Source organism: Hyperoodon ampullatus (assembly GCF_949752795.1).
Source record: "Hyperoodon ampullatus genome assembly, chromosome: 9".
In the NCBI taxonomy this organism is placed as follows: domain Eukaryota; kingdom Metazoa; phylum Chordata; class Mammalia; order Artiodactyla; family Ziphiidae; genus Hyperoodon; species Hyperoodon ampullatus.
The window spans coordinates 93,215,610-93,230,274 of record NC_136922.1 but is presented as its reverse complement, the minus strand read 5'-3'; the positions used below and the strand labels follow the sequence as shown (position 1 = coordinate 93,230,274).

At 41.2% G+C, this 14,665-nt stretch overlaps 1 protein-coding gene across 2 annotated transcripts in view; it reads left to right on the top strand.

The window, feature by feature from the left end:
- Positions 1-14,665, top strand: part of DGKI (diacylglycerol kinase iota) — a gene marked incomplete at both ends in the record, with an annotated part of 451,691 nt that overhangs the window by 163,237 nt on the left and 273,789 nt on the right. For both annotated transcript variants that reach the window (XM_079711562.1, XM_079711561.1), the window contains one exon: positions 9,868-9,963. In XM_079711562.1, coding sequence (XP_079567688.1) covers positions 9,868-9,963 — 96 coding nt within the window. The remainder of the gene's footprint in view (positions 1-9,867; positions 9,964-14,665) is intronic.

Sequence of the window (14,665 nt, the reverse complement as noted above, 5' to 3'; positions counted from 1 at the left end):
CACCAGGGAAGCCCCTAAAATGATCAATCTTTACTTATTTACTGTTACTATTTATTGAGCACTGATTTGGCTTGGAGCCTCTTAAGAGTCTCCCATATGAGAAGGGTGACAGAAATTCAAAAATTAAGGTAAAAAAGGAGGAACTTTAATTTCTTGCCTTTGATGAGGTAAGGGGCCCCAGTAGTGCTAAGAGATGCTTCTGGCATAACAGGGGTGGAGAAGAGCTGCAGAGAGTTGCCTTGTTCTGTGTTCTTCCCCCTTGACTCTCGGGTTGAGATTCTCTTTGCTCCATCACCTCTTGGCTCAGGGGTTGAGGGTCGTCTCAAAGGCCTATAGTACTATGACCCCCTGGCTCGTGTCACCTCCCCTCTCCTCATTTCACCAGTGAGAAAACAGTTGCAAAAGCTATTTATGGTGCCTCTGAAGTTGAAGATAAATCAAGGTGAACCTGGAATTTGGATCTTAGTCCCACGTTTCTACTTATTGTAGAGTACCTAGAGGGCCCCGTTTTGACTCTAGTATGTACCAAAGTCTGCAGAAGGGGCACAATTGTTTCTTAAACATCCTCCGGCAAAGGGCTTTGAGGAGTCGCCTGCTTGTGGGGGGCCTGAGACCCAGGTGGGCCTGCACTGTAGGCACCTGTGCATTTTGGCTGTGGGAGGACTATTGCAGGAGTCAGTTTATGCTCTGGGTGTGTGAACTTAATAATTTCCTTGAAGTACTCCATTTTCATTTCCCTACTTAGTGATATATACTAGCTCTGTCTTCTTTTTAGTCTGTTCCTTGAAGTCCAGAAACTTCTCTTTTGCTGTGATTTACTCAAATGGTTTATTTTGACTTATGGGATTCTCTGCCCCCCACAGTGTCATTTCCTTGATGACTCTTTGCTGACCTTTGCTCACAGGCCCTCCCCTTCATGCAGGGATGGAAGGCTTAATGATGGGGAGTAGCCAGATCAGGCCTCAGTACAGAGCCTGGGTTTTCTACTGATTACAATGGACAGTCAGTTTCACCCAAGGTGAAAGTGGCTCTTTGCTACAGAGACTTCGCTCCTGCTCTCAGCCAGGCTATGCTCATTTTTTTTGGTTGAACTGGTTCTGTTTATTTTATTCACTTTCTGTTTTGATCCCTCATAAAACCTCTACCCATAGTGCATGTCTTAGAGCCAAATTCATGTTTTTTGGTTGACTTTCTTATTCTAGGTCCTAGTAAGATTTCAGGCACTTTGAAGGGAGGATCAATGTCTTCTGCTTCTTTTATCTTCTTCACAGTGGACAGCACAGTGTAGTAGGCCTAGTAGCTGTCTAGTAGATGTCAGCTATGAATTGATTACAGCTTTTTTGCTCAATCAGCAAGAAAGGGACATTTCGCTGGCAGTTGATGGGCACTCAGATTATCTCCGGTTCCTGAAAGGCTTTGGTAGACACAAATCAAAAACCTGTTTGAAACATAAATGGATGTATGCTATTGAGTCCCAAGTAACTCTTTTTAAATTTCCTTCCTAATCTAGTGCATTGTGTTAAGACTTAAAGCATGCACAGTTTTTGATCTTCCCATTCCTCCTAGTGGTATCCTCTCTTCCCTTTCATGGTGACAACCTACAGGGGCTGCTCCCTTTGACACCATGCCATGAACGTCAGCCAAGCCAGTTTTGGGGAAAACAAGCTAAATTGCTAGAAAGGAAGGGAGTAGTGCTCAAAAAGGAAAAATAGTCTCATCTCCTGGGCTGGAATCCAAGCTTCCAGTTTAGAGCGAGTTAGCCCACTTCGAAGTGAGTCTGTTGCACAGATAATGTGTGTCTTTTCTTAAATGCCACATGCCTCCCATGCAACAGAGACTTAACTTGGACGTGGAGATTTCTTCCCTGTTTTTAGTGTTAGAGCAGAGAACATAGGATGTGGGTCTTCACTCTGTGTCCTCTGTTCTGTAATTTGCTTTTGCCCATTACACTGCCTAAACAACTCTCAAAGCAATGGTAGAAAAGCCACCAAGATCTTTCTTTAAAAACATGTTGGTTTTCAACATAGCATCCTTGATTTCAATTCATTTTTGCCTTCCTCGTTGCAAAATTTCCTCCAAGACTGAGGGCTGTGGAAAACAGAGCCTCAACACAAACAAACCCACATCCTAAATCCAAACCACCTTTCCTTTCCTCTGGTTGACAATACTAAGAAAAGGAGTGCTTTCTTCTGGGCAGGTAAAACATAGCACAGTGGGTTCACTGCCTCACTGTTTGGTTCAGAGACAAGATTAGGGAAGCAGAGTCTTCATGTGGAATTGGTTTAAATGGGGTTATGAAACTAGGTCATTTTATCTTTGGAAACCTTGAATGAAAAGGCAGGAGGAGGCAGGTGTGTGTGTGTGTGTGTGTGTGTGTATCTGTATGCACACGTGCATGCTCTCATTTTAGTCTTGTTTCAGATGGCAGCTCCAAGCAGACCTGTGCCTTCCTTACAAGCTCTTGGCCTTTGCTCTTTAACTTCAGGTTTGGGTGTCATCACCAGTAATGACTCACACCCCGATATCTTTCTCCTCTTCCATCCTCATTTCAAAAAACATTGTCCATTTAATCAAGATATCAGATTGCTAAGCAGAGCAGGAGGAGATAACCAACCATAAATTAGTAAAGGTCCTGACCTGGTCAGCCATGTTAATAGTGGGACATATCTAGCATGTTTTCATGCCCTCACTAATCTTTTATTTTCTAAAATTGTGATAATTTTAAATTAAATCACTTTGGCTGCTGGGAGAAATCATAGACTCTTACAACTTCACAGGTAGTGAGGAGTACCTAGGTCTAATCTTTTGCCTCTTAGTAAGTGATTATCTAAACTAACACTGTTGAACAGAAATATATATGAGCCATAAACAAAGCCTAACTTGTAGTGGCCACATTAAAAAGTGAAAAGACATAGGTAAAATTAATTTTAATATTATATTTTGTTTAACCAAATATATAAAAATATTGCTGTTTCAACACATAATCAATAGAGAAATGATCAGTGAGATGGTTCACATTCTTTTTTCAGACTAAGTCAGTCTTCAAAATCTGCTGTGAATTTTACACTGACAGCACATCTCAATTAGTGCTAGTCACATTTCAAGTGCTCAGTTGCCATATGCTTACTGGACAACATATCTAAACCATCTGAGACAGATTTTACCTATTATTACCTTGAAGATTTTTAGAGGGAGACAGTCCAGATTTTTGTTTCCCTTTCTGAATTTGTAAGGATATTTACATTTGATACATATTTATGATTGTCTTATTGTTTCAAAACATTTTTTACAAGCAAATGTCTTCATTTTGTGTAGATTATTTGCTTCTGGTGTCAGTGTACTCTATCTGTAAGTGTCATTCGGTCTATAACACTCCCTCTCCACAACTTGTATCTTTTTACCTATAACTATTTATTACTAGGACTTCAGGTAGAACTTGAGAGCAAGAAATCCTATCTGTATCTACATAGGTGGGTCTCTACTCTTAGGTAGCTAGATCTATCTATAGATAGGTTGAGCTATATAAATCTATGTATACCTACAGAGACTTGTTTCAACACTCACTAATACAGAAGAAATGTTATCTTCATTTTGAAACAGAACTATTTTTTCTGTCTGGCACAGACGGATACTCTGAGTTATATACTGTTTGAGATGGTATTTCAAGATGAATGTGTAAAGAAGAGAGAAAGAGGTACCTGGGTGTGGAGAATGGAATAAGTAAAAAAACATGGCACAGAAAAGGAAAATATGACTATATTTAGAGAAGAGTGACAAAAGAATAGAATGTGTGAAGGTGAATAAGAAAGACAGATTGGTACCATTATTGGAAGGTCTAGTACATGTGATTAAGTTTAGATTTTGTTTTATAAATAATAGGGATTTTTTTTAGCCTCCTAAGCAAGAGAGAGGCATAATCACAGCTATGTTTTAAGGGAGTTAATTTTACATCAGTGTGAAATATCAGAGAGAATGTCAGAAGTAGAATTCAGAGCAGAAGAAACCAGGGCTCAGAGATTAGACATGCTGTTCAGTGCATGGTAGGTAACTTGGGGGTAAATGTAGACAATGAAAGGAAATGCAGACAAAGCTGTGAGCAAAGAGAAGAGGCCTATATTAGTTGGGGTGGGCTAGGCTGCAATAAATAAAATAATCATGTAATGGCTCAATACAAGGGAACTTTATTTCTCACTTGTGTAACAGACCAGGACTATTTCAGGTTGGGTGGCGGGTGAGCTCTGTTCACATAGTTATTCAGTGACCTGGACTGACAGTTGCTCTTACAGCGTCATTAGAAGCCTTCTAAAATCATCCCAAAGGCCAACTTCCCAGGTATCCAGTATGGGAAAAGGGAGGGAGGTTTTAATGGGCCAAGTCTGAAAACAGTACATGTCACTCCTGTTCATGTGTCATTGGTTAGAACTGGGTCACATGGCCACATCCAATCACAAGCGAGTCTGGGTAACAAGGTCTAGCTGTGTGTTCAGGAAGAAGAGAAAAATGATTTTGGTGAATGGCTAGCAGTCTTGACTACAAAGACCCAGGAGAGAAACAGATGTTGGATGATACCAACACCTATGGATTAGGAAGGAAGAAGGAAAACTGGAGACTAACCACAACGATAATAATAAGAAATATATTGAGGGAATCCCCTGGTGGCGCAGTGGTCAAGAATCCACCTGCCAACGCAGGGGACACGGGTTCGAGCCCTGGTCTGGGAAGATCCCACATGCCGCGGAGCAACTAAGCCCGTGCGCTGCAACTACTGAGCCCACATGCCACAACTACTGAAGCCCATGCACCTAGAGCCTGTGCTCCGCAACAAGAGAATCCATCGCAATGAGAAGCCCATGCACCGCAACGAAGAGTAGCCCCCGCTCGCCGCGACTAGAGAAAGCCTGCATGCAGCAACAAAGACCCAATGCAGCCAAAAATAAATAAATAAATGTTTTAAAAAAGAACTATATTGAACACCTATTAACTTCTCATTGTGGGCAAGGCATTGAACGTTATTCATTTTCACATTTAAACATCATTGTGATCTTGTGAGGGAAGTACAATTATTATTACAATTTTAGTGGTGAATAAACTGAGGTCTAGGGAAGTTAGAGAGACCCTAGGTCATAGAGCTAGTAGGTAGCAAGTCTATCTGACTCCAAAGCTCATGTTTATTACTCTTGAACTGGATAAGGATTTATCAGAAGTGTAAGAAGAAAACCAGAACAGTTTATTTTTCTATTCATGTGTGAATGCCACCCAGCTGAGTTCAGGAGTTCCCAAGATCATCCTCACTTGCAGGTTCCGGAATCCCCAAGACCACACTCATGTTCAATAATTCATTAGAGGAGCTTCCCTGGTGGCGCAGTGGTTGAGAGTCTGCCTGCCGATGCAGGGGACACGGGTTCGTGCCCCAGTCCGGGAGGATCCCACATACTGCAGAGCGGCTGGGCCTGTGAGCCATGGCTGCTGAGCCTGTGCGTCCGGAACCTGTGCTCCGCAACGGGAGAGGCCACAACAGTGAGAGGCCTTCGTACCACAAAAAAAAAAAAAAAAAAAAAAAATTCGTTAGAGGGACTCATAGAATTTACTGAAAGCTGCTATACTCACATTTATGGCCTATTATAGTGAAAGGATACAGGCTCAAACCAGCCAAGGAAAGAGGTGCATGGTGCAAAGTCCAGGAAATTTCTACACAAGGAGCTTCCAGTTGTGCTCTCCCGGTGGATTTATGACAGAGATAACTTCTCCCAGCAACCATGGTACAGCTATACATATGGCATATTGCCAACCAATGAAGCTCATCTGAAACCTGGTACCCAGAATTTTAGTCGGAGCTTGGTCATGTAGACACGGTTAACCACCTGCATGGTTGACTTTAGCCCCTTGCCCCTCTGGAGGATGAGCTGATATATGCCTCACCATAAGTCACTGCTCTTTTAGAATATTTGGCATGGCCCAAGGTCCCCAGGTAAACAAAGATACTCTTATCAGGCAAGACATTCCAGGCACTTAGAGAGATTACCTTCCTATAGTTGAGGGCAAAGGCCAGACCTCTCTTTGGGTAAGGTTACTTCCTTCTGATGCGTCAACAAGACAGATGTACAAGAAAAGGATGAGGCATGGGGAAAATGTAGTCTAAGAAAAGGTATGTTTCATGTTTTCCTTGCATGACTTGTTTTTTTTCTTTCATGCCTCTGTTTCTTTCATGATTTTGAAAGACCGTCGTGTCTCTTAGGCATCCATGTTTACTTCTCACAGTTTGTGACTCCAAACTTATGGACAGATAAAAAAAAATTATCCTTTCTACTCCTTGGAATTGCATATAACAAGAATGTGATTCATTCACTGATTCTTAATCTCATCTTTTCAGTTCCCCAAATTTATTTATCACCTACTATTTGCCAGGTGCTAAGTTAAGTGCTGGACATTTAATGTCCATATGAAGCTTAGAATCTAGCATAAGAGGGAAACACGAATCAAATAATCATGCCAATGAATGAATAATTGCCAGTTGGGATAAATGATGGGAAGGAAACATGGTTTTATGAGAGTAACTAACAAAATGACTTCGATTTTGGGGTCAGTGATGGCTTCTTTGAGAAAATAACCCTTGATCTGGTAACCAAAAGGTAAATAGAAATTACCCACATAAGTCAGAATGAAGAAGAATAGGAAGTTTGGATACAGTAAACAGAATATGTGGTCAACAGTCTTTGATGTGGGGACATTTGAACAGAGATCTAAATGAAATGAGAAATGCACAGTGCAGGTGTCTCGTGTAAGCAATTTTTAGTCAAGGGAGCAGCAAATTCAATGGACCTGAGATGAGAGCTTCCTTAGTCTGCTTGGGAAATATGAGACCAGTGTAATGGCAGGTCAGTGACTGAGAGGGAGAGAGAGAGAATATGTAGTTGGACAGGGAAACGAGATTGTGGAGAGACAGAAGAGGAAGTCAGAGAGGCTCCCAGGGACGAGGTAAGTGAGGACTTTGCAATCTTCCGAGTACATAGATAGCCATTGAAGAATTATGAGCAGATTAGTGATTTGATTAGATTTACTTCTTTTTGTTGTTGTTGTTTGGCTGCGTTGGGTCTTCGTTGCTGTGCACGAGCTTTCTCTAGTTGCGGTGAGAGGGGGCTACTCTTTGTTGCAGTGCGCCGGCTTCTCATTGCGGTGGCTTCTCTTGTTGCAGAGCACAGGCTCTAGGCACATGGGCTTCAGTAGCTGCAGCACACGGGCTCAGTAGTTGTGGCTCATGGTCTCCAGAGCCCAGACTCAGTAGTTGTGGTGCACGGACTTAGTTGCTCCACGGCATGTGGGATCTTCCTGGATCAGAGATGGAACCCATGTCCCCTGCACTGGCAGGTGGATTCTTAACCACGGTGCCACCAGGGAAGTCCCTGATTAGATTTACATTTTAAGGTAATTATTTTGGTTGCTCTGTGGAGAACAGACCATGGGGAGACAAGAGTAGAGCAGAGACACCAGTTAGGGGGCTATTGGGAATATTCCAAGCCAGAGATGATGGAGGATTGGGTGGTAACAGTAGATGTGGTGAGAATTAATTGGGTTTCATACACATTTTGAAACTAGAGTCAGTAATATTATTTCTTGAACCCAATTCCATCAGGCTTTCTTCCTTCTCATCCAGCTGTTGGTACTTTTGTCAAGGTCATCAGTGACTTCACATGTTCATATGGTGAAATCCAATGGCCAATTCTTCAGCTTTTGACACAGACCTTCTAGGTGCACTTTCTTCCTGGAAACGTTATACTCTTTTTTGTTTTCCTTGTACCCCAGCGGCCACTCCGTCCCAGTCCCCTTTGCTGGATCTTTCCTATATTCCCAAACTCTAAGTATTGGAATATTCCACAGCTCAGTACTCAGAGCTTTCCATCCACATTTAGTCCTTAGGTTTTTGCATTCAGTTCTCATGGCTTTAGATGCCATCAATTAACGGTTGCCTCCCAAATTATTCATACAGCACATACCTCTTCTTTGAACTTCAGACTCATAAAAAAACTGCCCTCTCAATGTCTCCACTTGAAGGTCTAATAAGCATCTTGGAATTTTACATCCTCAACACTGAACTCATTGCACTGATCATTTCATAATGTATAAAACTATAGAATCACTGTGTTGTACACCTGAAACTAATATACTGAATGTTAATTATAACTCAATGGAAAATAAAATAAAACAAAAACCTGAACTCGACTTACTCCCTAAATCTGCTCTTACTGTAATCTTCTCCCTGAATTTCAGTAAGTGGTATTTCCATTCTTACAGCTGCAAATATTTGCTAAAAACTTCAGACTAGTTAAAGCACACTTTCTGGGGATGGGCTGGTAGCCAGGTGTTCTTCAAAACCCATCAGGTCCTTGTAATGAGCAATTAAATTTGAGAACAAGTGTGCTCGATCCACTGTGGCAGGAAGCCCCCACCTTTTTCTTTCCTTCTTCTCTTACTAATGTCGGGCTTTCTAATCAGATCCCCACTCAGAAGTGAGGTTAGCTCATCCTAGCAGTCCTGCCGTGCCTGAATCCTTATCAGCAAACTTCTGAGCGCTGGTAGAGGGTCTCCAGTGTGCAGGGGCAATTGGCCTGGCCCAGCGTGGATGAAGCCTGCCAGCCCAGTGAGTTACTGATGTCTCGCAAGTCTCTGACTCCCTGGGCTTGCCTGCTCCTGCCCACCTTACTTGGCCTACCAGGACTTAATTTTGGGCCTGCCTAGATTGGTATTATCAAGGATTTTTGACCTTTTCCCCACTGCAACATTTTATACTTCACTTTTTAAAAGAGTTGGTGGGATTTTTGCTGTAGTAAGTTTCCATAGTATTTGCTGCTATAATTATGTGTTTAGTTTCCGTGTTCTCTGCTAGATTTTACTGCACACTAACCCAGTGCCTGGCACCAGGTGTGTGGAATGTTTATTGAATGAATTAGAGAATAAAAGAATGAAAAGAGATTTAATTCTATAAATGGTTATAAGTTAAATCTGGATGATAAGTTCCCAGCAGTAGAATATTTTAGTTTGTGGAGCTTGATTTCTTTAGGATACCTGGCAAAGAAATGCCTTTTAATTAACTAATTTATTTATCTTGTTCTCATCCATGATCTGAAGACTTTTAGGGTTCCAAACCTACAGCTATTCTCTGTTTGACACTTGGGGGTATCCCAGCTCTAGCACCTTGCAAGGCCTAGAGTAGGCCTTAGATAACTATTTATCTAAGTATGTGAATATTTTTAGAAGTAGGGAAATCATTCAATTTGAAGAATTTAGAATTGGACGAAGGCCCTATTGAGCTGGTAAAATGTTTGAATTAGTAATTTATTATGCTTTGACTACACAGCGACTTAAAACTAAGTTATAAGAAGCTCCTGGTTTAGAAGTATAATTTATCCATTACTGATATAAATGTATTTTCAAGCAGCCTTTAAAGTACTTTAATACTACTCTCCTCCTCAGCTAATTTGCTGAGAGTTGACTTTTAATAGAATTTTGGTCTCAATTGTCATGAACTCTGCAGTGGGCCTGGATGAATAAGGCCTTAGATTGAATACCTTGAGGGTTTTTTGCCCCTCATTTGTTACATATTTCAAAGATGACCACATCCATGGGTAAACGCACCTTTGGACTTAACATATTAATTATTGCCCAGAGTTTTTCCAAACACCTTTTTCCGTTTCTAGAATTTTGGTAGGACCAATTTCAGCAGTATTTCCAGGGGTAAAATGAGAAGCGTTTAGACATTTGGGTTCACTAACTTTCTTGCATCCAAAATCTAAATTTGAGATCTGCCCCCCTCCACCCCGTCCCTTTATGCCTGAAAAGAAAACTGAAGTCAGGTGGGTCTTTTCCTTTCAGGAAAATGCCGTGAATGGAGAGCACCTGTGGCTGGAGACCAACGTCTCGGGAGACCTGTGCTACCTGGGGGAGGAGAACTGCCAAGTCAGATTTGCAGTGAGTGTGCGCCCGGGACCCCTGTGCTCTGGCCTTCCTGGGGGGAGCCTTGCAGGTAGTTGAGTCTGAAGGCAGCGGGGATCACCACGCCTGAATTTCCAAGGAGAGCTTTGAAAGAGCCTGTCCCTGTGAGACAGCTGACAGTTTATCAAGTTAGCATGGCTTTTAAGGGGTCAGTTGAATGGTTTTAGGTTTTTTCTTGATTCTGCAGGTCGAACCTTGGGATAAGGTGCTACTTTGTGATGATGAACAGTGTTGGTTTTTGTTAGTGTGTTTGGGGGTGGGGGAGAGGGTGAGTGTGCATGACGGGGATGCTTGCACATGGAGCAGTGTCCTGTGGGGAGAGACCTGTGGGTGGAGGGAGGGTCTCTGTGGGAGAAGGCACTCCTTCGTAGGGGAGCGTGTGTGGTGGACGACATTACTGGTGGGTGAAGGTAGAGATGGGTGCAAACACCAGTCTGGTGGTGGGTGTAGGCTCACAAATAATTCAGACTAGGCTCCAGATGAGAAAATTCTAGAAACTATATAAGTGATCAACTGTCAACTCCATCAGAGTATAGCTTTTTAAAATTTGCTTTGTCCCTATTTGGAACAGTGTTTAAATGTTAAATCCTCTTTGTGTTCCATGAAAAGAGCATGGTTGCCAGGCTGTAAGTTGGGAGGAACTAAATTTTAGTATTGAGAAAGTGAACTTAAAATTTTTGTGTAGTTAAAAATTATGGGTTCAAAAAGACAGTAATGGGGGCTTCCCTGGTGGCGCAGTGGTTGAGAGTCCGCCTGCCAATGAAGGGGACATGGGTTCGTGCCCCGGTCCGGGAGGATCCCACATGCCACGGAGCGGCTGGGCCCATGAGCCATGGCTGCTGGGCCTGCGCGTCCGGAGCCTGTGCTCCGCAACGGGAGAGGCCACAACAGTGAGAGGCCACAACAGTGAGAGGCCTGCATACGGCAAAAAAAAAAAAAAAAAAAAAAAAAAAATAGTAATAATAAAAATAAAATAAAAAAGAGAGTAATGGGAAGCTAACAATAGTAAAGAAGAAAGAAAAGTTGTATTCTTTCTTATTTTGGGGAAATGAGCATCATAATTGACCTAATAATTTTTTTCTTTTTTGTTAAGTTTGTTTATAACGTGAAAGAGAGATTTGGGGCAAAATGTAGAACCTAGGAATTGCAAATATATATGTTTCTATGAATAACAAATAACGAAGAAATTGAGCTTCTGCCAACGTCTATAGAAGAATAGCCCCAAGGGACTCTTATTAGGCTGCCTGGAATCACAAAGCTGGGGAGCCAAGATTTTTTAAATTGCATTAGGTGTTTCGACGCCTAGTTTATAGGTTTTGTTTGGAAAACTTTATTAGAGTTTGGAAGACCAGGGTTTGTTTGAGTGAGGGTGGCAATAGTTAAATGTCAGTTAAAGACTCAGTTGTACAGGCTCTCAATTTAAAGTCAGGAAACTTGGATTTGAATCTCAGTGTTATCACTGACTGTGTGACATTGAGAACTCCTGACCTTTGGGTGTTGGCCACCTTCAAGGTAGAAAAATGGAGGAGGATTAAACTAGTTTTGCTTCCGATTCAGATCTGTACTTCGTTGTTTGCATTTCTTTTAATCTGGTTGTAAATTCAGTTGATTTAAATATCATTTCAACTGTATGCATATGTATTTTTGATTAAAGTATAATTGCATGAAATTTGATTAAATTAACCAAAACCAAGAGAAGCTCAGCTGATTAGACTAAAATGCTATAAATGATGAATTAACATTTGGATCTTAGTTAATCGTGTAAACACTGGTCTTGATAATATAAAATGGAAAAAATGAAAGCCAATCCTTCTTGTGTACATACTTTTGAACTATTATCCACTGATGCTGCTGTCAACTGATGGACTGTAATTTGTTATGGAGTTCTACCTTATTTCCAGATTACTCTCTTTGATCCTTTTCTGATGCTCTTTTAGGGTCAGCCACATGGTACCTCTCTTGGCAAAAATATGAACAGGTACCTACATCTGCCTTAAACCTTGTATCAGTAAATAGCATTGCTGCCCACTAATTGATTCTAACTCGGTCACTATTACCTCTATGCCAGGAAAAGTAGCAAAAAAAGGAAATATTAGGGAGATGTAAGGAGGTAATAGGATTACGAAAATTTCTAGTGTTCTTTTGAATCTTCCTCATAATCTCATCCCAAATACTTGGCTTTCTTAACTCACTGTACAGAGTGTCTGGAGGATGAAGGTCTCTCCTCCAAAAAATATGGATTAAATGAAGGCATAAAGCGGTGAGGAAGCTGAAGACCTAACTGTGTTTCCTCATTATAAGTTCCTGAAGGCTCAGTTTCTTTACCTGTAAAGTGGGAGGAATGTTGTTTTGAGGGTTAGATGAGATAATGCATTGAAAGGACTTACTTGCCCCAGCCATGGGCAATAATGAATTAAAAGGGGGCAGGGGGGACCCAGAAGGGACAAGAGCAGACAATTCACAAAAGAACTACCGCTGGCCAATATATGTATGAAAAATATAAACAAAAGCACTCGAATTAAAACAGCTATGAGGAGTCAACGTCATGTGCCTGTTAAAGATTTACAAAATGGTAATACCTGCTGGCTAGTTTAGACCAAAATTGGTATTCTCATTGTCAGCTGGTGGGAGTGTAAGTTGATATACTTCACAAAATTATCAATATGTAGTAAAAGCGTTAGAAATCTAGCTCACTCTCTCCACTTCATTCTGGCATCACGTTTTGGGAAGGACACTGGCAAAGGGAAGACCCAGGAGAGTGTGCTAAACTTGGTTCAGGGTGGGGAACTTTGTAGTAGAAGGAAGAGTGAAATAACCTGGGTTGCAAAAGAGTATTAATGAGAGAAAGGAGAAATGACATCTTCCAGCATTAGAAGAGCTGCCATGAAGAAAAGGAAAGTATCTTTTTTTTAATTTAATTTTTTATTTTATATTGGAGTATAGTTGATCTACAATGTTGTGTTAGTTTCAGGTGTACAGCAAAGTGATTCATTTATACATATATATGTATCTATTCTTTTTTGGATTCTTTTCCCATATAGGTTATTACAGAATATTGAGTAGAGTTCCCTGCGCTATACAGTAGGTCCTTGTTGATTATCTATTTTATATATAGTAGTGTGTGTATGTTAATCCGAAACTCCTAATTTATCCCACCTTGCCATGTTTCCCCTTTGGTGCCCATAAGTTTGTTTTCAAAGTCTGTAAATCTGTTTCTGTTTTGTAAATAAGTTCATTTGTATCATTTTCTTTCTAGATTCCACATATAAGTGATATCATATGATATTTGTCTTTGTCTGACTTACTTACTTAGTATGATAATCTCTAGATCCAACCATGTTGCTGCAAATGGCATTATTTCATTCTTTTTTATGGCTGAGTAATATTCCATTGTATGTATATGTGTGTGTGTGTATGTGTATATATATATACACCACATCTACTTTATCCATTCCTCTGTCGATGGACATGTAGGTTGCTTCCCTGTCTTGGCTATTGTAAATAGTGCTGCAATGAACATTGGAAAGAAAAGGGAGGTGTCTTGCTCTCCCCTGTTAGGAAGGTAGAACTAAGTTCTAGATAGAGAATCCACTGACTCTAACAGTCGATCTTACACTTTGGTCTAATAGATGTCACCTGGAAAACCTGTTAACAATGTAGATTACTTTTTAAATCCTTGCTCCAAATGCTGATTCAGTAGGTCTGGAGTTAGATTTGGGAACCTGTGATTTTTAACAATTGCCTCAAATAATCATGGTACAGATGGTCCACAAACTTAACTTTGACAAATACTGTATTCTAAGGAAGAACTTTAACGATCAGAGCTCGGACACCCAACAGGGGAACAAGGTGCCTGGAGAGATGGGCTCAAAGGAAGTGTTTATGAATAAGTTGGGTGGCCATCTTTCAAGGATGCCAAAGGGGGGTGCACCTCTGCTTTGGGTAAGAGGTTAGGCAAGGAGATCGCCAAGACAGCCTCCAGTTTAAATGTTTTATTTGCAGCTTTCTTAGTATTGAACACAGTTTCATAAGAAAAAAAAAAAGCTTATGTAAATAGATGATATATTCTCATTTCTTTAAAGAATCACCTTTGAAGAAAGCCAACCTGTTGGGTTTGGGACCAGATTACCATAACCGGGTGCTACCTGCTGGCTTCTAAACAAGATGCAGGCAGAGTGCTTGGAGGAGGAGTGACTCCATCACTGAAGAGGTGCCTTTCACTCCTTCCTCTATTTTAGCAAAGCAAATGTCACGGGTGGAAGTTAAGAGAAGCGAGAAGGGAGAAATCAGTGTGGGTTGAGTAGACAGAGGCGGCTTTGTGGAAATGGGGCTTGAACGCAGTATTGAAAGATGGGTTAGATTTACGTAAGTAAAGTGGGGAAAGGAAACCTTTACAGGCAGGGAGAGGAACATGGGCAAACTCAGAGGCAGTAATAAGCTTTTTACGAGGGAGAAGACAATCACGAGACAGGCATGAGCACACCAAAGGGCATGCGTTAGGTAAGAATGGACATAAGGACGGATGGGGGTGTGTGTGTGTCTGTTTTCTCAACTGAAACTCAGGGCGCATGTTATAAATGTCTGTGTGCTTATAAAGCATGACCATATTGTCTAAACCAGGACAGATTTGAGGGTGAAAATGGCTTCTGTGAAACCATCACAACGTATGGGGACAGTG